The sequence below is a fragment of the Tauraco erythrolophus genome, chromosome 14 (assembly GCF_009769465.1).
Source record: "Tauraco erythrolophus isolate bTauEry1 chromosome 14, bTauEry1.pri, whole genome shotgun sequence".
NCBI classification, from domain to species: domain Eukaryota; kingdom Metazoa; phylum Chordata; class Aves; order Musophagiformes; family Musophagidae; genus Tauraco; species Tauraco erythrolophus.
Window position 1 is genome coordinate 274,868 of NC_141478.1, and position 23,383 is coordinate 298,250.

General features: G+C 68.9%; 2 protein-coding genes across 2 annotated transcripts; one reads left to right on the plus strand and one right to left on the minus strand.

Annotated features, from left to right (window-relative positions):
• The first annotated feature begins 420 nt into the window (after nucleotides 1-420).
• CKMT1A (creatine kinase, mitochondrial 1A) lies at nucleotides 421-10,119 on the plus strand. The gene is made up of 9 exons (XM_086620128.1): nucleotides 421-569; nucleotides 6,262-6,460; nucleotides 6,863-6,958; nucleotides 7,075-7,296; nucleotides 7,812-7,897; nucleotides 8,920-9,043; nucleotides 9,228-9,362; nucleotides 9,671-9,796; nucleotides 10,003-10,119. The coding sequence occupies exons 1-9, from the start codon at nucleotides 421-423 to the stop codon at nucleotides 10,117-10,119; spliced, it is 1,254 nt and encodes a 417-aa protein (XP_086476254.1).
• Nucleotides 10,120-10,157: 38 nt separating this feature from the next.
• Nucleotides 10,158-20,135, minus strand: STRC (stereocilin). The gene is made up of 22 exons (XM_086620543.1): nucleotides 18,789-20,135; nucleotides 18,358-18,420; nucleotides 18,107-18,226; nucleotides 17,584-17,668; nucleotides 17,097-17,284; nucleotides 16,736-16,851; nucleotides 16,442-16,574; nucleotides 15,966-16,148; nucleotides 15,769-15,807; nucleotides 14,775-14,849; nucleotides 14,605-14,696; nucleotides 14,150-14,285; nucleotides 13,873-14,072; nucleotides 13,720-13,810; nucleotides 13,314-13,482; nucleotides 12,851-13,074; nucleotides 12,040-12,195; nucleotides 11,834-11,976; nucleotides 11,593-11,741; nucleotides 11,396-11,493; nucleotides 11,050-11,197; nucleotides 10,158-10,192 (listed from the first exon to the last, which is right to left on the minus strand). The coding sequence occupies exons 1-22, from the start codon at nucleotides 20,133-20,135 to the stop codon at nucleotides 10,158-10,160; spliced, it is 3,990 nt and encodes a 1,329-aa protein (XP_086476669.1).
• Between the last annotated feature and the right edge of the window lie 3,248 nt (nucleotides 20,136-23,383).

Sequence of the window (23,383 nt, forward strand, 5' to 3'; positions counted from 1 at the left end):
GTCGGGGAGCCGCCTCCGCCGTTCCCGGGTTCCGCGCCCTGCCGCTCCCGGCTGCAGGTGCGCGGACTTTGCCCCGGCCGCACCCCGGCCGTCGCGGGCGGCGTCGTGCTGTGCCGTGCCCGCGCGCACCGGCCGCGGGGCGGGGGTCCGGGACGCGGGGCGCGGGGCGAGGCCCGGGTGCCGCCGACCCTCCGGCGCTGTCCGGCGCGCGGTGCTGAAGGCGGCGGCGGCCCTCGCGCGGCGGGCGGGGCGGGGCGGGGCGGCCGAGCAGGTGGCGGTGCCGTTGCGGCCCCCCCCGTGCCCGGCCGGTTCCCCGCCCCCGCGCACCCGCCGTTGCCGCCGTTCCCGTTCCCGTTCCCATTCCCATCACGTCCGCCTTCCGGCCCCGCCGCACTCGCTGCGCCGCACCGCCGCTCCGCGATGGCCAGCACCTTCGCTCGCGCCCTCTCCGCCCGCCGCTCCGCCGGCCTCCTGGCCATGGTGGGCGCCGGCTCCCTCGCCGCCGGCTTTCTGCTCGCCCGGGACACGGTCAGCGCGGGCGACCGGCAGCGGCGGCGCTACCCGCCCAGGTACCGGGTGCGCGGGCGGCGGGGGCGCACGTGCCAGGGGGTGACGGGCGGGGGCCGATCCCCGCAGCACCGACACCGGGGAGGGCTCTGGGCAGCCCCCGAGCTCCAGCCGGAGCGGCGGTCCCGGGGCAGCTCGTGGGGGCGGCGGGGCGGCCGCTGCTCGTCCGCGGGCGGGGGGTGGCAGAGACGCGCAGGAACCGAGCCCGTGCCGGCCACTGGCGCCGCGGGCCCCGCCATCCCCGCGCCCAACGGCATCGGCGCCGTCGCGGCGTGCCCTCCGCGCCCAGCCCGGACCCCCCGAGGGCCGGGAGACCCCGTCCGCCGTGCCGGGGCGGTGGGCGCGGATCCGCGAGGGGCGGCGGGGCCCGGCTCGCCAGGGCTGGGCTGGGGCCTCCCGCACCCGCCGGGCTGCCACGGGGCTCCGCCACGGAACCCCCGCTGAGCGGGGGCCGTGCGGGCTGCGGGGCCTCCCTGGGCGCATCCCCGTGCCCGGGGGCCGGCTCCAGGCGCCAGCGTCCCTCCGGCGGCGGTCCGGGCTGGAAGCCTCTCGAGTGCCGGGGGCCCCGGGCGGTCACGGAGCACCGGGACAAGCCTCTGCTCCCGGGGCGGGAAGGAGTGGGAAGGGGACAGCTTGCCAGCTGGGCTGATGGGGAGGACGGGGCTGGGGGCTGTCAGGGAGATGGGTCAGCCTGGCAAGGACGGCCAGCGCAGATGAGGACATACCACAGGCTCGGCCCAATTGTCAGAGGAGTCAGGGAAGACTTGCCGATGTGCTGGTGGGAACAGGACAGAGCAAAAGGGTTCATTTTCTGCTCCTGGCGAAACACTCAGGAGCTCTGTCAGCAGGAGCCGGTGTCAGAGCAGACACAGAGGCTCCCTGGCAACCCCCAGGGGCTGGCGGTAGCTCTTGGCCCGACCCCATCTGGCTGTACCAGCCTTCCCACGAGCCTGCCTGTGGGACAGGGACTTCTCTATTTCAAAGGTTTCATGGCAGGTCCTCACTCTTCCATCCCGGGGGCATTTTTTTAAAGGGAGAACTGGAGGGGCCCGCAGGTGCTGAGCAGGCAGCTCCCAGCCTGCAGGCAAATTTGGATGAGATGTGCAATCAGGGTTCCTGGGAGGTGGGCACGGGGCCGAGCCGGGCCAGGCGGGCACATGCACAAGCAGTGTCCTGGCTTAGGGTGCTTTTGGGGTAATACTGGCTCTGCGAGAGCCACTGGCCCTATTTACACAACCGGTGCCTGATCCCTTAAGCCACATAAGCGTCACAGCTGCAGAGTAGTGCTAAGGTTCAAGCTCCAGCACAGAAGGTCTCATGTCACTCCTCCTTCAAGCTGCTCTTTGCCAAAGGCTGACCTGGGGACCCCAGCCGGGCCCCAGGAGGGCCAGGCGCTTTGCTGCTGCGGATGGCGGCGTTACCGCTGCTCCGCTCACCACTGCTCGCAGTAGCCATAAGGAAGCCGAGGTCATGAGGCTGGGAGAGGTGGAGGCAGGTCCTGCCTAGTGCCCACACTGCCTGGCCCTGTGGAGCATGGAGGGCCCAGGCACGAGATGAGGGCTAGTGGCAGGAGCTGCCTGTGCCTCACAAAGACCCGGCAGGGTAAGGACGGGGCCGAGAGGGGACACGGTGGCCACCAGCCAGTCCTTGTGCCATGCACTGGCACCAGCTGCTCGGCCTGGCACAGCTCAGAGGCAGGTCAGGAAAGCGAGGAGTGGGTTTTCCTCCCAATCCTGATGCTGGCAGAGACCGCGCAAGGTGAAGGAGCACAGCGGGGAAGGAGGCAGCACGTTACTGCTCTGAACACAGTGGCTGCCGGGATCCCTGCGCCAAACACCGCGCAGTGACAGCGGCACTGCGCTGCATTGCAGGCTGAGTGCCCTGCTCGTGCAGAAAGCTGTGTGCTGGCGCTGGCATGGGGGGCTCAGACATGCTGTGTCGGGCCACAGAAACAAGGGGACAGAGGTGGAGTTAGTTCAAGGAATGATGAAGGCCGGATGTTATTGTTTATTCACCTCCCAAGAGGGTTGTGTTTTCAAGTTTTCTGAACTACTGCTGGGCCACAGACATCAGGTCTTCACCGAGTGAGGATGGTGAGGGGAAAACAGTGGGACCCGTGAGACCTGCTGTCTGGCACAAGAAAGGCAGGCACTCCGCCAGTGTCCTGCTCCTGCAGGCAAGGGCACCAGGGCCTGGGGAGAGCTGGCCTGTCCCCACCAAACCTGGGCACACAGTTGTCCCCTGGCGCACATGAAACACCAGCCGTGTCCTTGCTGTGGCAAGAGGCCGGAGCCACACTAGCCGTGCGGCAAAGGCATTGCTATGGCAGGATCCGTGGCTGGGGAAAGGCAGCAGGTCAGAACGTTCATGCTGAAAACAAGGATGGGGCCAGGGAAACGGCCAGGCACCATCTGTGGGAAGGAGGGGGCTGGGGTGGGTCTGGAGGAGGGGATGAGATCAAGGTAGGGGAGGCGGCTGAGAAGCTCTGAAAAATGAGCTTCCCGGGAGAGTCTGTTTGGCCGGAAACGGTTTTGTGACGGTGCTGACGCTTGAAAAGAGCCTGGACAGAGCCCCGGGGCTGAGCCGCAGCATCCCGCGCTGCGGCGGTGAGTCAAACCACCTGGGGATTTTGCTCCTCTGGTCTTTAAGTTAAATAACGAGAGACATTGGCAGCAGCCTCGAGGGATCTCCACGGCCGCTCATCAGAGGTGCTGCAGTGCAAATGGCCATGCTGGGGGGGCACAGGCACCCCTCCCAGAGGAGACATGATGGACAGGGGTGTGCTGCTGCCAGGCGGGGTCCCACACAGGGCATGGCGCCACGGTTGGGTGGTCACGCTGGGGCTCCCTGCCAAGGCGGCTCCACACAACGCCTGAGCCCCCTCCTCCCTGTGTAAACAAGCCACATACTCCACTGCCTGCAGCAGCCCACTGGCACCCGGCTCCTCCCGCCCGCCGCCACCGCGTGGGGTCTGTGCCACTCGCCCCACGCGCCCCGTGCCGCTCCAGAGGCTGCATGCCACGGGGGCCATGGTCAGCGTGGGCACCCACAGAGCTAGTGATGCCAGGAAGGGCACTGGAGGCTGCTGGATTAGTGGTGAGGAGCTGGGGGGAGATGCAAGGAGCTGCCGCTCCAGGAGAGGCAGCCCCGCCAGCGGACAGACTAATAATACCTGCTGAGCGCTTAGCGGGTCTCTTGGGCAAAGCACCTCCCTGCACAAGGGCAAAGCGGGCAGCTGCCATGGGCAGCTCAGCCCGAGGTCGCAGGCGGGACGGCAGCGCTGAGCTGCCACACGGGACGGTGCGGGTGGTAGTGTAGCGCCCACGCTGAGTCGCGCTCCTGGCAGACATCCACCTTCCGCTGAAGACGCTTCCAGCCTTTGCAGCCGGCAGCCAGGGAAGGAGCCCAGCCTATCACTCGGCCACGTGGCGCCAGGAACAAAAGATGGCGCCGAAAGGGTCATAATTAAAAAAAACAGCTTTGGGGACAAAACTCAAGGGGCCAAGGCAGCCCCTGTAAGGCTGACTGCAGTGTTGCCTTCATGCTTGTGGCAAAGGATACCCAGACACCCAGGAGAGCGTGGTGGGAGCGCAGTGCCCGCTGCCCGAGCCGTCCTGCACCAGCCCCGGGCAGCAGCCCAGGCTGTGGCACTGCTTGGGCTCTGCAGGGCATGTGAGCACAGCTGTGAGCATTCAGCACCTTCATCCCTGCATTGCCCCGCTGATCCTGGCACCATCCAGCTTAGCTGGGGTGCTCTAGAAAGACTCCCCGGATTTGCTGGCTGTGATCCAGGGCTGTTCTGGGGGAGGGCGCCTTCGGACCAGGAGCTAACTCAGCACTGCATAAACCCTGTGGGCAGAGGCCAGGGTCTCTCAGTGGTTTGGACTCTCTGGATACCTCAGTGAAGGTACGGACTGACCCCAGCAGGCAGCACGATTAAACCTACAGCAGTCTTCTGCTTACTGGAAGTAGCTTGTTTCCCTCAGCAGTCTTTGCCAGCTCTCTGGACACAGTCCGCTGCCAGAGGGTGGAAAGCACGGCAGGCTGAGGTCCTGGCATGCCAGGCAGCACTAGCCATGCTGGAGGCCAGGGAGGAACTTGTCCAAGTCTCCCGTTCTGATCAGCAAACGCTGTTTCCCAGTGTCTCTCCCTGGGCAGGCACGGGTCATTCGCCAGCTGATGGCAGGCGCAGGAGCAGTGAGGGGGGCTGGGGCCGGCTGCGTCCCATGTGCAACGCGTCAGCCTCTGAGCTGGAGCATCTGAACGGGGCACAGAAATGTGTGTGGGCTGGGGAGCAGCCCTCCGCCTGCACGGCCTGGGACGAGCTCCTGCCTGGAGCAAACGCCTCCTTGCGCTGGTCCGGGCTGGAGCTGCCAGTGCTTCCCTGTGCAGCGCAGACAATGCAAGCGCTACCTCCCCCTCCTTCTGCAAAGCGCAGGAAGCCACAAGCAGTAGCCAAGCCATAGGCAAAGGGCCAACGCACATTCCTTGGCCGGCAGACGCAGGGGAGGAGGCAGCAGCAGCGACAGCACTCTGCATTGCAGCACGAGGGCCGGGCGCTGGCAGCCAGACCCGCACCCTGCACAGACGCTCAGCCCGCGAGCAGGACCTGAGCGCTGGGAGGACGCCAGGACTTGCTGCTGGGGATGGCGGCCGGCTGTGCTCACCAACCCGGACCTGCACTAGTCCCAGCTCCTTGTGTCCCACATGGACCCCCCTGCATAAGGGAGTGCCCCTCCTGGGAGAGGAGACAGGCATCCCCGGGGCAGTAGGACCCCTCCAGCCACCAGCCAGGTCGCTGGGCTGACAAGGGCCAGTCCTGTCTCGCCGATGCACGCAGAGGCACCACCTCCCAGAGGAGGGATTTGGCCAAGGAGAGCACTGTCGGGGTCCTGCTCTGCCAATCCCCCCGTGATCGCAGAACAAGCACAAAGCCTGGCTAAAGTGGGAATGAGGTCAGGAGACGGCCTCCCGCTAAGCTGATTAGAGGAAAGCATCCCCCTAATACAATAACCTGTGCCAGAGCCATGCGGTTCCTGCCGGCTGCAGATCAGGGTCAACCGATCTCCTGCCCTGTGGCATCAGGGGAAGGAGGGACAGGGTGCCCGGCTGGGACTCAAGGGCCACATGGGCCAGGGCTCCCGCAGGCTGCATGCCCTGCCTCCCCCACTCGCTGCACAGGCAGACCCCCGCGCTGGGCAGAAGGGGCAGCGGGAGCAGCCACCCTCTGCCTGGGCTGGCGTCGGGGCAGCCCCAGGGAGGAGAAGAGGAGGGAGACCTCCCCCTCCAGCCTGGCTGCCCCGACAGCTCAGTGCAGAGGCTCCTGGCAGCTGCCCGTGCCCCGGTGCTGACGTGGCTGCCGCTGCTCGCCCAGCGAGCTCTCCCAACCCCAGGGCCCTGGTACGTGGCTGATAAGGAGCCGCACCTTAACCACCGGTCTAGATTTGCTCATGGACTCTCGTCCTTGTGGCAATGTCAGCCCCCAGCTCAGGCTGCTCTCTGTCCTCGCTGAGCTGTGCCAGTGTCTGCCGTCCCGCTGCCCGCTGCCCTTTGCTGCGGTGGACAAGCAGAGCAGCTTGACCTCCCTCCCTGGAGCTCCCCTGCCCAGACCTACCCTGCAGGTCTCAGTGGGGCAAGGGCACGAGCACTGGGGTCCCCTGTCTCCAAAAGACTCATCAGTCTCTCCTCCCGCAGCGCTGAGTACCCCGACCTGCGGAAACACAACAACTGCATGGCCAGCAACCTGACGCCAGCCATCTATGCTAGGCTCTGTGACAAAGCCACCCCGAATGGCTGGACCCTGGACCAGTGCATCCAGACAGGTGTTGACAACCCTGGCCACCCCTTCATCAAGACTGTGGGCATGGTAGCTGGCGATGAAGAAACCTACGAGGTGAGTGGTGGCCAGAGCCCTGCCATGTTCCAGGCTCTCCAGTGCCTACAGCACCAGGAGTCCCAGGACCTGCGGTACATCCAGCAGCCTGGGATGTGACTGCCCACCTCCTCCTGCCCAGCCCTTGGCCAGTCCCAGCATGTCCCTGTGGGATGCAGGGCTCCCTTGGAGCAGCTGTCCCTAGAGCCCTGTAACCTCCTCCTCCTCGCCCCTGAGCCCCACTCACCCGTGCAACATCGGCCCTGCGGGTTGCCATCGCATTGCAGGACACACCGTGGCCCCCAGCCACCCTCCCCTGGTGCCACGTCCCCCATGCTGGCAGCGGGACTGCGCTGAGTTCATGGCAGAGGCTTTGTGGGGTGCTGGGTCTGCAGTGCTGCACATCATCCCGCTTCCTTCCAGGTGTTTGCTGATCTGTTCGACCCCGTGATTCAGGAGCGGCACAACGGGTACAACCCCCGCACCATGAAGCACGTCACAGACCTGGACGCCAGCAAGGTGCGGGCGCTGGGCACCGGTGCCGTGCACAGGGTCCCTCCCTGGGCCCTGGGGGACGGGGCCCCTGCCAGTACCAGGCCACCCTGTAAGCACCCTGCGGCCCCTCTCTGTTCCAGATAAAGTCTGGCCACTTCGATGAGCGCTATGTGCTCTCATCCCGGGTCCGGACCGGGCGCAGCATCCGCGGGCTGAGCCTGCCGCCAGCCTGCACCCGTGCCGAGCGGCGAGAGGTGGAGAAGGTGGCCGTGGAGGCGCTGAACGGCCTCACCGGAGACCTGGCGGGCCGGTACTACCGCCTCAGCGAGATGACAGAGAAGGAGCAACAGCAGCTCATTGACGTGAGTCGGTGCAGCTCCCAGCCAGCCACCCACCCCACATGCCCACGGAGCAGGACTCCTTCCCCAGCATTGCCTCTCTGGGAGGCTCTGTCCTCCTTTCCCAGCCCCACTGTACCATGGGACCAGGACCCCCTTCCCCAGCGAGGCTGCCCCGCAGTGCAGAGGGTGCTCACAGTGCTGCTCAGCCCTCCGGAGCCGGGGGACGGTGGAGCTCGCTGAGCACAGCCCCAGCAGCTCACAGCCCCCTCCGGCTCTTGCCCCATGTCCCTGCCTGTGCCCAGGGGAAGGCGGGCTTGTGGCACATGGCTGGTGCCCCACCAACCCCTGGTACAGGGTGGGCTGTGCACCAGCAGCCTTCTGCCTCCCTGGCCAGGAAGGCAGGGACAGCAGGCAAGCCTGCCCTGCCCAGACAGCCACGGTGCATCACCTGCATGGCAGGCTGGAACCACTGAGACAGGGTGCCCTGGCACCAGCTACGCAGCCCTAGTGAGCCCACTCACTCTGCCTCCCTGCAGGACCACTTCCTCTTTGACAAGCCGGTGTCCCCACTCCTGACGGCAGCAGGAATGGCCCGGGACTGGCCCGACGCCCGAGGGATCTGGTGAGGATCTGCCCCAGCATCGCGCAGCAGGCAGGGCAGAAAGGCAGGGTCACGTCTGCTCTGCCCAGCTGCCCCAGCACTGCCACCCACGTTCCCCATGCTCACCACGCTGCAGACCCCACCGCATGCAGCACCAGTGCCCTGGGGCCACTCTCACCCCAGGCTTTGTGGCCACATAGAGCTGGGCTCTGCCTGCACACACCTGACCTGGGAGCTGCAGTCAGCAGCCAGACACAAGCCACGACATTCTCCTAAGAAGAGGGACTTTGGAGCCAGCCCCTGCTGTCGATCTTGCCCGCTGCCACCATCCTGCAGCACCGTGCATTCTAGGCTGCCAAAACCCTGTACTTGCCTCCTGCTCCCCAGGCGATCCCCAGCGCTCCTCCTGGCTCTGTGTACTCTGCCTGCCCCCAATTGCATTTTATTGCATTTATTGCTCCCTCCTAGCATCTCTGCACAGCCATGCAACGCAGCATCCCATGCTCCCGTGGAGTGGCAGCCAGCAGGTGCAATCGCCCACACTGCCCTCGCTGGCACAGCGCCTTTATAGCAGCCTCATGGAAAACACCTCCACAGTACACACAGTCCCCAGCTCCAGCCACCCCCTAACCCGGCATCCCAACGTGCACCCCGTGCCGCACAGCCCCGTCCCGCTGCCTGCGCAGTGCAGAGCCGTGCTCCTGTCCCCAATCCAGGCAGGGCTGCCACCATGCGGGCACCACAGTGCTCCTCCCCAGCAGTGCTCGCCTGCACCCCGGCACCGGAGCCAGCACCCATCACTCGCAGTGGCACATGTGGATGAGCACTGGCCCATCTCCAGGAGCATCTCCTGGCTGGCTGCCTTGCTACTAGGCTGTGCTCTGGCAACGCGCTCCCAGCCACGGGCACTGGCAGCGCACTGGGACCGCGAGGCAGCACTGGCACCGTGGTCGCAGGGGCAGAAGGAGCACGGCCAGGGGTGGCTGAGTGGGCACAGGGGCTCTGCTGGCCACCAGCACAGCCGAACGCAGCCCTGTCCCTAGGCACAACAATGAGAAGACCTTCCTGATCTGGATCAATGAGGAGGACCACACGCGCATCATCTCCATGGAGAAGGGTGGCAACATGAAGCGCGTCTTCGAGCGGTTCTGTCGGGGCCTGAAGGAGGTGAGCACCACCAGCCCTGCTGTGCCAGCCCCGCGGACAGGCAGACGGGGGCACACAGGGCTGCTGCAGGCCGGCCCCCCACCCTCGGCTGGGGCTGGGCAGCACCCGCCGGGCAGGCGTGTCGTGCCAAGGGCTGGGCACCCCGCAGCCGGGAGCTGAACGGCTGCTGGTGCCTCTAACCCAGGTGGAGCGGCTAATCCAGGAGCGAGGCTGGGAGTTCATGTGGAATGAGCGGCTGGGTTACATCCTGACCTGCCCCTCCAACCTGGGCACTGGGCTGCGAGCGGGCGTCCACATCAAGCTGCCACTGCTCAGCAAGGTATCACCATCGCTGGTTTTGTGGGGAGCCAGGCCAGGGCTGCAGGGAGCCCCAGCTGCAGGGAGCTCAGCCACACGGGACTGCACGGGACCCTCTCAGGTTCCCTCAGAAAGTGTACGGTCCAGCCCCCACCTGCATCTGCAGCTGGAGGGTCCGGGGACCCACGTGTGAACCTGGGTCTGCTCAGGGCAGGGCTCTGTGTGGGGACATGGGTGCTGGGAGGGCTGCCCCAGGGAGCAGTCAGCTGCAGAGCCCCGACCCCCATGCTGATGGTCCCTCTGAGCAATGACTCCTTCTCTGGGCACCAGGATAACCGCTTCCCTAAGATCCTGGAGAACCTCCGGCTACAGAAGCGTGGGACAGGTGGTGTGGACACTGCGGCTACTGGCAGCGTCTTCGACATCTCCAACCTGGACCGGCTGGGGAAGTCAGAGGTGGGTGCTGGACAGAACTTCTTTCAGAAGGGAGGTTCTAGAGCATGTGTGCATGACAGGTCTGCGGCACCCAGACAGCTGCAGGGCCGTGTGCTGGGGCCAGCACGTGGGGACTGGGGGTGGCAGCGTCTGCCCTTCACGCAGTGGGGCCGGCCAGGTGCCTTGCTGGCAGCCCCCGAGCCAGGACGCGTGTCCTCCCGGTGCAGGTGGAGTTGGTGCAGCTGGTGATAGACGGTGTGAACTACCTGATCGACTGCGAGCGGCGCCTGGAGAAGGGGCAGGACATCCGCATCCCTTCCCCGGTGCCGCAGTTCCGGAACTGAGCTGTACCGGCCCCGCAGGACCCAGCTGCCCCTGTAGCTTATGCGATCTCTGTGCCCAGCATGTCGCTGCGTCCTGTTACCCGCAACGCGCCAGGCCAGGCTCCATGAACGTGTGCTGCTGTAGCCATGGCTCCGTCTCCTCCTTACTCCAGCACCCGCCGCCCCGCTGATCTCCCCAGTGCCCTGTGCCCCTGCAGAGAGGCACCCACTCGGGTCTGGGTTTCCTGGGCCTGCCTTGAGCAGCCCTCCCCAGGACTTCTTTGAGCCGCTGCTGCCCTGGGGAATGGTCTGGGGGGGCTGCCCCAGTCTGGGGGGCTGCAAGGGACTGCATGTGGGTAGAGAGCTGGGGATGGGGGGCAGCGTGCCCCAGGGTGCCAGGAGCTGCTGGGACAGCCAAGGCCAGGCAGGGAAAGGTGCTCAGGCAGGCATGGAGCAGAGCTCATCGCTTGTGCCCATCACAAGTTTATTCCCGGGATGCTCACAGACAGCAGCAAGGCAAGCAGAGGAGGAGCGCCAAGGTGAAGCCAGACTGGGGCCTGGCTCTGCTCCGACCTGCGGGAGTGAAAACTCCATCAGAGCTGAGCGTGCCAGCTCCAGCATCCGTGGAGGGACCGACATCCCTGTGGCTGCCAGGAGCCCTCACGGCACTCACACGCGCACACATGCAGAGCGGCTGTTCAGGGCCCGAGTGCGGGGCAGGGGGTGGCAGCGGGGAGGTCTTGCCTGGGCAGCAGTGTGATGGGGCACAGTGGAGGGAGCGGGAGCTTGGCAGGTGGCGGGGCCAAACCTGCATGACACGAGCCCTCCTGGTATCCCAGGGTGCCCATGCTGAGCCCAAAGGTGCAGAGCAGGAACAAGGGGTGACTGGGCAGAGGAGCCACAGGCAAGCTGGGTGCTGTGTGGGGACAGAAGCCGCTCTGCTGCCCTCACCTTGGCCGTCCTGGGCAGCCTCTCCCTCGCGCTGGGCACTGGCCAGGGCCTGGCGCTGGGTGCTGCTGAGCCACCGGAGCTGCGCTGGTGTGACAGCCGCGGCCTGGGTGCTGGAAAGGGTGCGCAGCTGAGCCGGGCCAAACACCACCTGCGGGGAGAGGGCAGCCAGCCATGGCGAGGCCCCGCACCTCGTGCCAGGACACGTCCCACCTCTGTCCGTTCCTCAGTGTCCGGCACAGGAGGCTCCCACCACACTGGCCCAGCCGGGGAAACCCCTCCCTGGCATGCGGGGAGACGGTGCCGCGTGTGCACCAACAGCGTGCCAGTGGGGGATGCGGGAACTCACTGCCAACTTGGGTGCTGGGATAGCAGCGATGGCTTGGGGGGTGAGGGCCCAGATCTGCTCGGGGACCAGCGCAGAGAGGACGATGTCCGGGAGCCCAGCTGGGGCACAGAGCGCGGGGTCAGGACGCCGTCCCCGGGCACGGGGGCTGGCAGGGCAGGCAGCAGCGCCGCGGGGCACGGCGCCGTCCCAGCCCTCACCTGCCAGCGTCCCAACCTCCCAGAAGATCTCGGGTCCCCAGGCGGCGGCCGGGCCGAAGGCAGCGCGGGCGGTCAGGCGGGCGGCCAGCGCCTCCGCCTGCTGCTCGGTGCAGCGCGGGCGCAGCGAGCCCAGGAACGGCGCCGCTTTGCTGCGGGGCGCAGGCGGCGTCGGGCCCCGGCGCGCTGGGGCGCAGCAGCCCCGCCGCGCGCTCCGCGCTCGCTCCCGCGGGCGCGCACCCACCTCAGCTCCCGGCTGTCCAGGGCGCGCAGCTCCGCCGCGGGCAGCCCGCAGAGCAGGTGCCCCAGTGCCACCAGCTCCGGCAGCCGCAGGTCGCGGGCGCTCACCCCGCGCTGCCGCAGGAAGGCGGAGACCACGGCCCGCATCTGGGGAAGGGCCGTCACGGGGGCCAGCTGCCCCCCCCCCGCCCCCCCGGGCCGAGACCTCACCTGCTCGGGCGACCAGCCGTCCAGCTCCCCCAGGGCGGAGAGGGCGCCCCAGTCAGGGAGCAGCAGCTCCCGCAGCTCCAGCTCGCCCATCTGGGTGGCCAGCCGGCCCAGGCGGAGGGTCTGGGATGGCTCCAGCACCCGGGCGCTGCCCCACAGCTGCGGCACCAGCAGCACCGCGAGCTGCCGGCAGCCCCTGGCCCAGCACCGCCGGGCAGCGCCAGCACAGCCCCCCAGGCAGCCCCCACCCCCCCCCCCCGGCCAGCACAGCGCCCCCAGACACCCCCCCCCGGCCAGCACAGCCCCCCCAGGCAGCCCCCCCCGGGCCAGCACAGCCTCCCCAGGCAGCACCCCCCGGCCAGCACAGCCCCCCCAGGCAGCCTCCCCCCCCCCCCCCCGGCCAGCACAGCCCCCCCAGACACCCCCCCCCAGCCAGCACAGCCCCCCCAGACAGCACACCCCAGACAGCACAGCCCCCCCAGGCAGCCCCCCCCGGGCCAGCACAGCCCTCCACAGAGACACCCTCTCCCAAGGCCAGCACAGCCCCCCCAGGCAGCCCCCCCCGGGCCAGCACAGCCCTCCACAGAGACACCCTCTCCCAAGGCCAGCACAGCCCCCTGGGGACAACCCCCACAAAGCCACCAAAGCCCCTCAGAGACAACCCCCCCAAGGCCAACACCTCCCTGACAGCTCCCCAAGGCCACCAAAGGGATATTCCCTCCAGGCCAGGACAGGTCCCCACATCCAGCACCTCCTCCCCAGGGCCAGCACAGCCCACCCAGCCCGGCACAGCCCCACCATGTCCCCCCCTCACCCGCCTGGCCTGGCCCAGGGCAGCTCGGAGCTGATCGGGACGCAGTGCCGGGTCTCTACTGAGCAGCCCCAGGCAGCCCTCCAGCTGCTGGGGGGCCATGTCGGCCAGCTGGGCTGCGCTCCACGCCGCAGGGAAGGTGGCACGTATGTCAGCACAGCTGGGCACAGGGGCTGCAGGGTGGCCTGAGTGGGCTGCCCCTAGCCTCAAGTGCCCCACAGCACCCGCTGCAGGGTGCAAGACACACAAGCCGGGGAGGAGATGGCATGGGGACACCGAGCACCAGGGGCATGGGGACACCGAGCACCAGGGACACAGAGCCAGCCTACGGATGGGACAGCACGGGGGACATCGTGCAGCAGGGGCACAAAGTGTGTGGGCAAGGCACGGGAGGGCACCAGGGACAGCAGATGCATAAGCAGGGACAGAGGCCATGCAGGGCTGGGGGAGCAGCACCTGGTCTCACCTCGGTCCCCTGGCCCTGCAGCTGCCACCAACGGGGCCACCAGCACCTCCTGTGGGCTGGGGCCCTCGCCCAGGGTGCTGGGGAGGTGGCAGAGGCGTCCCAGCTCACTCTGCTCCCAGTCCCGCTGGCTCTGCAGCAGCTGCTCCACCATGTCTCTACTCAGCAAGTCCTGGGGCAGCACAGGGCAGATGTGGAGAGAGGGGCCAGGACAGACCCCCACCAGCAGAAAGGCCCCGGCGTACAGCAAGGATGGCACGGCCATGGCGACGGGAGTGCTGATGGGGTGGCACAGCCACAGGGATGGGGCACTGGGAAGCTCAGTACAGCTGTAGGACCAGGTGGAGGGGACAGGGCACGGCCAGCCACAGGGCAGTGCAGTGTCGGCGGGCCGCAGTGTGGTGCTCACCCGGGGGATGGCGCGCAGGCTCTCGAGGGGCAGCAGGAAGACCAGGCGCCCCAGCTGCTGCAGGGTGGGCAGGCGCCAGCCTTGGGGGGGCCTGCAGGAGAGGGTGTCAAGGTGGCACCGGTGGGGCCTCGTGCCCCCTTGCCCGCCACCTACCCCAGCGCCCGCTCCGACAGCAGCAGCCGCCCCAGCTCTGCCGCCGTCTCCGCAGCCAGGCAGGTGTCCTGCAGGTCCCCCAGCCGTGGCAGCAGGCTCTCGGGCCGGACACGGGCCACGCTCTCCCGGCTCAGGAACCCCACCAGTGGGCCCAGCTGGTCCAGGTCCTCCCCAGCCAGCTCCGTCCCTGCCAGGAGCCGCTGCAGCAGGGAGAGCAGAGCAGTAAGAGCAGGTGGCTGCGTCCCTCCACACCCCATGCGGGGCTCCCTCCCCTCACCAGGGAGCGCAGGGCGCCGCGGGCCAGGGCTGCCTGGCGGGTGACCGGCAGGGCCAGCAGGCTGCGAGGCTGGCGGGTCGCGTGGTCCAGAACCAGCCGCATCAACGCATCAGGCAGCATCTCCACCAGCTTTGCCCTGCAGGAGCCAGAGCATGGCTGGACACTGCAGGGCAAAGGGCTGCTCTGCCCAGGGACGAAAAGGGCACCAAGCCTCAACCTGCAGGGGTGCCCAGGCAGCAGGCAGGGGCTGGCACCAGGGCTGCCCCAGGGACAGCCGGAACTGAGGGCTGAGGGGCCCAGGTGGCCAGCTGAGCACTCCGGCCACCATTCCCCGCTCCGTTCTGGGGCAGCAGTGCGGGGACTGGCCCCTCAGAGATGCAGGCGGCGGCAGCGGGCTGGCACGGAATGCTTTCCCCAGGGTAAAGGGGCCACATCCCTGCATCCCAGACACCTACGGTAACTCCATGAGGAACCGAGGTCCCAGCCATGCCAGCTCCTCGTCGGAGAGTGCCGGACGCCTGAGTACCTCCTCCTGTACGCAGCGCCTCTGGGAACACCACACTGTGAGTGCGGGACAGGGACAGGCTGCCCACAAGCCACCGGTGTCGCGGAGCCTCTTCCTTACCAGGCTGGCGGGCAGGGAGCGGGGCTGCGCATAGAGCGTCCGCAGAGCCCCCAGGAAATCCTCCCGGCCCAGCTCCTGCAGCACAGGTGCAGCTGATGCCCACCACCAGTGAGCCCAGGGCGCTGCAGGATGACGGCGTTAGACCCTGTTGGGGGTTCACCACCCCAGACCCCGCAGAGACCCGCTCAGCGCTGCCCAGCGCCCTACCCACATTCCCACCTCTTGCCCAGGGCACCCCCCCACCTGCTGCCCAGGGCACCTGACCTTCTCACAGCTCCCTTCCCTCTGTGAGACCCCAGAGGTTGCTCCTGGACACCTCCATCCCTGTGCCCAGCTGATGCCCATCAGCCAGCTCGGGTGTGGAGCTCTCACCCAGCAGCATGGTGGCTGTGGTTAGCGCTGGTTCCCACCTCCCTCCAGAGGAGCTGGGCCTGTTGGGGAGCAGCAGTGGGAGGCATGGGGGTGCAGCACCGTCCCCCACAGCCCTGTGCCTGTCCCTGACCTGCTGCGGGGACCAGGGCAGGTTCGGGTCCCACGGAGCCCCGCGCAGAGCCTGGGCGCTGGGACGCAGGAGCTGGAGGGGCAGCAGGGGCAGCAGGCAGTCGGGGCCAGCTGTCCACGGGCTGCAGGGTATGCAGCAGGGCTGCGGTCTGCGCCGCCGAGAGCAGGGGCAGAGCTGGCCCCAGGCATGAACAGCCCTGGGCCCGCAGAGGGGCCAGGACGGCTGCCAGTGAGGTGGGTCCCAGGCCTGGCAGCAGGGCACACAGCCCGGCTGCCTCTCCCGCCGTCACCTGCAGAGAAGAGCGCTGGCTTTGCTTGGGCGGCCGTGCTGCAGTGGGGCTGCACCTCGTGCTGGCGCCCTGCGGCAGCGGAGGGGCTGGGGGCACTGGCAGCCGGGCAGGCGCAAGGGTGCGAGACCTGGGGCTGTGCTCCAGCACCGGGGCACGGCACCCGCAGCCCATCCTTTTCCTGCAGAGGCCCCTCAGACACTCACGTTGTCCCTCTGGACAGCCTGTGTGAGCAGGAAGGATGCCTGGGGGCAGGACAAGACAGGGCGGTCAGTGGGGCTGGCACAGCCCTGGCAGGGGCAAGGCTCGGAGTCTGCCCAGCTGCAGTGCGCTGGAATTTCTGACGGTGCCCTGGGTCAGGAAGCCTCCCTGCCCAGGGCACGTGCTGCCAGGCTGGACTCACTTGGGCACGCGTCAGCTGTGTCGGCCGCACCTGGGGCAGGAGGGCATTCAGCTGGGCAGCTGACAGGCACTCCAGGAAGCCCACTCCCATCTCAGGGAGGACGCCTCTCCATGCTGGCAGTTCCCCGGGGCTCATCATGGACAGGCTGATGGAGCGCAGCAAGTCTGCCAGGGCGAGCATGACCTGTCGGCATGGAGCATGACGGGCCGTGAGCCTGGGGCTGGTGGGCATCTTGACAGCTTGCCCTACTCCCCATCGCAGGAGGAGCCACAGGGGAAAAATGGAGCTGGTGCTAGTGCCTGGCCTGATGTGCTGCCCAAGCAGGAGCTGCTGCCCTGGCATCCCTACTCGTGCCAGCACACTGTGGTGAGGCTTCGCCAGAGAGCAGGGGGACGGGAGCCAAGCTCCGCAGGGTGCCCATCCACAAGGCGCCCCTGGGGGTGGCCCGGCACAGCCCTGCCGGTGGGGTGGCTCACCCGCCCGTGCTGCTGTAGGGTCCCCGCGGCCGCACACGCCAGCAGGCTCTGCTCCACTGCCCCCCGGGGGTCCTGCAGCCATGCCAGGTCCTGCAGCTCCTCAGGGCTCAGGAAGCAGGCAAGGGCCCCCAGCCTGCACAGAACGAGCCTGTCAGCGGGCAAGGGTGGCACTGCCAACACCTATCCCGGCCCCTCTCTGCAGCAAGACCACGGCCCCCACAGCGGGACCAAGGCCCTGCACCAGCCTGGTTCAGGGCACGGCTGTGCTGGCACCGGCAGCCCCGTCACACTCACCTGTGCCCCAGCTCGGGGCCGGCCGCGCGGCTCCTGTTTGCCAGGCTGCCTGCCACGTGGCGGCCCTGCACCGGCCTCAGCTGCAGCAGCTGCCAGGCAGCCCCCAGCCCCCAGATCTGAGCAGGCAGAAGGGGAGACTTGGCTCAGACATGCCGACCAGACCTGGGGCTCCCAGCCGGGGCTGTGGGTGCAGCACGCGGCGCCAGGGCAGGGCGTGCAGGGCTCCCAGCCAGGGGGTGCGGGATCAGGGGCGCAGGGCTCCCAGCTCAGGGATGCAGGGTGCGGATCCCTGCCTGCTGCGGGGTGAGAGCATGCTGGCTGGGCAGAGCAGCCTGAGCGGGGGCCCGGGCTCGCATCCCACCTGCTGGGGCGTGAGCTGAAGGAAGCAGCGCAGTGGCAAGTGGGGCAGCAGCGGCAGGACGGCACGGAGGAAGCTGAGGGGCCACGTGGACACGGGGCCGAGGAAGGGGGCCTGCAGCAGAAGCCTGGCAAAGGCAGCCTTTTGCCCCCGCGTCAGGCGGGCGCTGTGAGTCTGCAGGGCAGCGAAGGCTGTGGGGACAGAGCACCGGGGCACAGCTGTGGAGACACCTCCCAGGCCTGCACCCACCTTGAAGGGCACCCCAGAGACCATCACCAAGCGTGTGCCCCACACAGCCCAGGACCCAGGGGCACTTAGTGGCCTTGGGCATCACTATAACATGGCATGCCTGGGCTGGGGCTCTGCAGGGCACAGGGCAGCATGGGGCTGGGCTGGGGTCTCTGTGGGCAGCAGGGCAATGCAGGGCACTGGCCAGAGCTGGCCACAGCACACATGCAGGCAGCCCTGGCATCCAGCACTGCTTACACGCTCTCGTTGGCCAGGAGGGCCGGCGGGAGCCTCGCGATATCGGTCACGGCCATGAAGGGGATGAACTGCGACAGGCTGACAAACAGCTGGGGGGTGAGACGGGGCAACCTGCGGAGCAGCAGCACGGCCAGCGACTGCAGCGCGTCCTCCCTGGATGGCACCTGCAAAGCTGTGTGAGCCCCAGCTCTGGCACAACACAGTCACAAGCAACCAGCACAGGCCCAGTGCCAGCCCAGCCATGCCCCGGGACAGCACCCCTGGCACGGGCTCTGCACCCCTGCGCCTGGGCTCTGCACACACACCTGCTGTGCATGGGCTCTGCAGCCCCTCACGTGTAGGAGCTCTGAACTCTGGCGAGCACGGACTCTGCACCTGCCCTGTGCAGGGTCTATGCCCCTGCGTGTGGACCGTACCCCCCACGTACTGTGCACCCCCCACACGTGGGCTCTTCCTCCCCATCACACAGGCTCTGCAACCACCGCACAGGAACCCTGCACAGCCTGCCCCAGCCCAGCCCCTCTAACCACCTCCCTGCGCAGCCAGTGCCAAGAGCGGTGCAGCAGGGCCAGGAAGCGCTGCACAGCCTCGGGCCCCGCAGTGAGCAGCAGCCCCTGGAAGCTCTCCTCTGGCATCTGCAGATACTCCTGCAGGGAAGCCACAGCTCAGCACAGCTGGTGGCAGGGACCCATGCCACAAGAGCACAGGGGGCAGCAGGCCCTGTGTGCCACAGGATCCTGTGTGGGCTGGGAGCCAGCCGGGCTGGGGTGGGCAGTACCTGCACCAGGATCTCCAAGGCGGGAGCACCCTCACTGTCCTGGAGCAAGTCCCAGAGCACAGCCTGCAGGAGAGAGCAGGACTGCACTTCCAGTCCTGGCCCAGAGCTCCTCGCCCAGTGCCCCACTGCAGGTCTGGGGCAGCCTTGCTACGGGGAAGCTGACCCAGGGGCAAGGACAGTGGCTTTACCCCAAGCTGTAGCCCTGACACCTTCATCCAGGATCAGCCGTTCCCAGCTGCTGGTGCCTGAGCAGAGCGTGTGCATCGGTCCTGCTCGCACCGCAGCTGGCACTGGACAGGGACCCCAGAACTGGGATCTGCACCCTGGCCAGATCCCACAGCCAGCGGGAGGGCTTCCCAGGTCTGGCACCCCAAACGCCACCCCGCACCCAGGGAGGCCCCCGCTTGCCACCCCAGCACTGCCCAGCTTACACTAAAGCAGCTCAGCAGATCCCTCTTGGCCGAGGGCCTGTGCTCCCATGCCAGGTATCTGCCCACGGCTCGAAGGATGCCTGTGGACGCGTTTGCCTGGAGCAAGTCCCAGAAGGAAGTGTTGTCCAGCAGGCTGGAGAGGAGGATGGCCTCACTCAGCTGCTCCCCGGCTGCCTGCCCAGCCTCCTCTTGTCCAGAGAGGGCCAGGCTGCGGTCAAGCAGGCGCAGCAGGTAGTTCACATGGGGGGCCCAGCCTGTAGCCTCCTCCGGGCACCTCAGGAGCTGCAAGGTCAGCCCCAGCAGGTAGGCGGCCGGGTCTGGGCAGAGCTCCGCAGTGTCCAGCCTAGGGGATAGGGGCAGGAGCACCAGGAGGTGCTGCAGCAGGCACTGTCCCCCGGGCAGGGTGCCCTGGCAGCGCACCCCAACTGCAGGCTGAGGATGCCCCAGCAGCTGCAGGAGGGAGGTGTTGGTGCACACCAGCTCCTGGAAACAGCTGGGACTCGCAGTCCTGCACAGCTCCAAGAGGCCGTCATTGCCCCGTGCCCATAGGCTCTGTCCCCCGAAGGAGCAGGGGTCTGTGCCCCCAGGCTCTGAGGCCCTGGGTGTCTGTGCCTGGGGCTGGGTACTGCCGCACAGCTGGGAGAGCCAGGCCCAGAGGTCGGTAGGGAGCAACTTTGTGGTGCCGCAGAGCCGGGCACCCCAGGGCATGCGGCTTCCCAGGAAGCAGCTCCAGGCATCCTCCCAGCGCGCACCCAGAGGGCAGGCACTGTGGCCAGAGGGCTGGGCACCCACCAGGCCCCGGGCCAGGTCAGCACAGAGATGCTCCAGCACGACCTGCTGGGGCCCAGGGGTTTCCCTCAAGGAGGTGTTGCTGCAGATGGTGGTGTTGAACTGGGCAGGGTAGCGTTCCTGGCAGGCCCGGGCCCACACTGAGCCACCCTCGCCCGCAGAGAGGTACCAGGCTGCATTGGAACAGGCGGCCCCCAGGTCCCCCTGGCGCTGGCTGGAGCCCCGGGAGCTGTTGAAGAGGTTGCAGTAGAGGTAGATGGTGAAGTTGGAGACGCCCGGCAGGCCAGGGACGCTGTTGTTGCACACAGCCTCCAGAACCGGGGGCAGGAGCGAGGGCTGGCCCCGGGGCACGGCAGCCGCTGCCCGGGGGACAGGCTGGAGGCAGCCGGGGAGCGGTGGTGGAGCGGGGAGCACCCCGGCCGCAAAGCCCAAGCCCCGGGCGTCCCAGCTGAGGTTGTGGTGGAAGCCCCTGGAGAGCAGAGACCACATCAGCGACGGCGCTGCCCAGGGCAGCCCCAGCACCGCTGTCAAACTGAGCTGCCCGCTGCAGCCCTGCATCCCCCCGAGGAACCTCCTGCCTGCGGTCCAGGTGCCCGTGCTCCCGTCCCATCCCGCCCCACGGCCAGGGCGCCCAGCACGGCTCATTGACTGCCCCCGTCCCGTCCCGCGGGGGCACCCAGCACGCAATGGCGGGGAGGGAGTCGGGCCCCCCGGGAGTGGCGGGGCCATGCGGCGGCCGGACTCACCAGAGCAGCAGCTGCGGCAGCGTCCCTGCGTGCGAGCGCGGCCGTCAGATGGCGGCGAGGCACCGGGCACCGGGGCGCGGGGTCGGAGGCCGGCGGCGCCGCTCACCTGCGCATCGCCCGTCGCTGTCGCGGCGCGGGACCCCCAGCGCCCGCGCCGCCGCCCGCAGCAGGGCGTCCCGCAGCCCCGCCGCGCTGCTCTGCAGGGGCCCGCACGGCCCGGGGCCCGCGCCCCGCTCCTCCGCCGCGGCCCGACCCGCCGGCAGCTCCCAGCGCGGCCGGGGCGCGGGGGACGGCCTCCCGCCGGGGCGGCCCCGCAGCCCCCGGGGGAGGCCGAGGAGCGCGTTCCGGCGCCGGCTGCCCCGCGGCGGGAGCAGCAGCCGCACCGGCCCCCGCGGCTCGCCCAACAGCCCCGGACCGGGCGGGAGGCTGGAGAGCGCGTCCGCGCCCCCCCGAGCGCCCCGCGGGGTCGAGGCAGCCCTGCTCGCCGGCGCGGCCCCAGTGGCCTCCGGCCCCTCCAGCGGGCTCTGGCTGGCGGCCGGTGTTCCCTCGCGCCGCCGGACTCCGGCTGGTGGGACGGCCGGGACGGCACCGCTCGGCCGCGGTCCGGCCCGGGCCTGGAGGACGGGGACGAGGCGTCGGGGCGCATCGCCGCTCGCTCCCGAGGCAGCTCCTGCGGGGCAGGGCGCAGCTGCCGGCACGGCGCACGGCACGGGCCCCGCCGGCCGCCCCCCGGCCTGGCCTGGCTGCCCCTGCCGCTGCGAGAGGCCGCGTCCCTCGGGGGTCCCGCCAGCATCGCCCCCCGGCGCGGCACTGCAGGCAGCCGGCCTGCACACGCGTGCGGACCCGGCTCTTGGGGACCCCTCCAGCTCCCTGCACAGCTCCGCAGCATGTCCCCCCCGCCTGAGACCACCACCCGCGTTTCCAGAGCCGGCGGGATACAAACCCCCTGTGGCAGCGGACCGGCCTGGCCCTCAGCGCCCAGGTGTGCAGGGCAGCCCAGACCCCGGGAGCAGGATCTCTGCCCCGGCACCCGTGCCCCACTCCCGCACAGGGGGCAGAGGCTCAGAGAGCAAGACAGACCCTGGGGCACGGCTCCATAGCGGCGGGGTCTGCAGTATCGGGGAGTCACGCTCACTCACCAGAGCTGGGGTCCCGCAGCAACAGCAGGAGCAGCACCCCAAAGCTGGGAAGGGAAGCAGCCATTCCTGTGTCCTGCGTCCGGCGGCACTGAGTGAGAGGAAGAGATGGATGAAGCCCTCCGCAGCCTGCACCGGCAGCTGCCCCAGGGCTGCCCACGTAGCCTGGCTCCAGCCCCTGCCACTCCTGCATCCTCGGTGGCTCCCAACCCTCCTCCGACAGAGGCAGCCCCAAAGACCCCACTGTCCCACGGATCGCCGAGCTGGAGCTGTGCCGCAGCCCCGCTGTCTGTCCAGCCCCTGCCCCTGTCCCAGCCCTTGCTCTTGCCCCTTGCCCTTGTCCCTGCCCCAGCCCTTGTCCCTGCCCCAGCCCTTGTCCCTGCCCCTGCCCTTGCCCCTGCCCCAGCCCTTGTCCCTGCCCCAGCCCTTGCCCTTGCCCCTTGCCCTTGTCCCTGCCCCAGCCCTTGTCCCTGCCCCAGCCCTTGCCCCTGCCCCTGTCCCTGCCCTTGTCCCTGCCCCAGCCTCTGCCCCTGCCCCAGCCCCTGCCCCAGCCCCAGCCCCTGCCCCTGTCCCAGCCCTTGCCCCTGCCCCTGCCCCTGCCCCTGTCCCTGTCCCTGTCCCTGTCCCTGCCCTTGTCCCTGCCCCTGCCCCTGCCCCTGCCCCTGCCCCTGCCCCTGCCCCTGCCCGCTCACGCCGCTCCTGCCGTCGCGGCTGGAAGCGCTGGCGCGGCGGGACTGACCCCCGCAGGCCTCGGCTCGGGGCTGTAACCCGAGGCCGCCGCCGCAGACGGTGCCGAGCTCCTGCATTATTGATACCGGGAACCCGGCGGGGGCGGGGCCGGCCGTGCTGCGGGGCACTGCCCGGGCCGGGGGCAGGCCGGCTGCACCGGCGGCGGGAGCAGCTCCCGCGCTGGGGCTCCCCGGCGCAAAGGCGGCGGGCTCCGCGGGGTGACCGGAGCGAGGACAGGCCCCGCGGGGTGACCGGGGCGGGACGGGCCCCCCCCGCCCCCCCCGCCGCGGCGGCGTTTGTCCCGGAGCGGTCGGCGGTGCCCCCTGCCGGCCCCGCGGCGCGGAGTAACGGGACAAGCGGCGAGCAGGGGGCTCTGGGCTGGCGGTGCCCGTGTAACTGGGGGAAGCGGGCGGGCGGCTCCCGGAGCGCCGTACAGCAATTCCCAGGCGACGGTCCCGGTGCCGGTCCCGAGCCCGTCCTGCAGCCGCGCCCGCGCCAGCGCTGCGGGAAGCGGTGGCGGTGCCGCTGCGGGACACCACCGGCGTGTCGGGCCGGCGGCCTCGCAACCTGCCCCGCGAACCGGCCGCCGCTTCGCCCTGCCGCGCTCTCGAGCCCGTTACCGAGCGCAGGGCACGGGGCCTGGGCCCGTGAGAGCCGCCGGCCCCGGCCTGGCGGGCGGCGCGGACGGGTTTGTTGGCGGCTTCAGTTCGGAGCTCTGGCCGGGCGCGGGGGCTTCTCTGCCCCGCTCCACCGCCGGGCTCAGGAACCCTAAATCTCCGCCTCCCTCCAGCTTCCATTCCAAATAGACCCACCTCAGGGCTTCCCTCTGGTGCAGTTTTTCAGCTGGGCTACTCCGAGCGTGTTGGGAATTGCTCGCTGGCAATACTGGGCAGTGGTGGGTGCTGGGAAGAGGGTCTTGACACCCTGGGGTGAAGAGAACTTGGGGGTTTGTGGGGTGTCCCCGGGCTGCTCTGCCTGTTCCCTTTTGGACGGGGCTGTCCCGCAGTGCTGCCGTGTGCCCCGAATAACAGGGGACATGGGGGCACTACCCAGCTCCAGACACGGGAAGAGAAACCACAGCTGGGCAGTGGCCTCTGGGCTCCGTTTGTTAGAGACTGGGGTGCAGCCTCTGCTCCCCTTTCAATACTCCTGCTTTCCCCTCTGCCCTGGGGGGCTGCTCTCCTGCCCCAGCCTT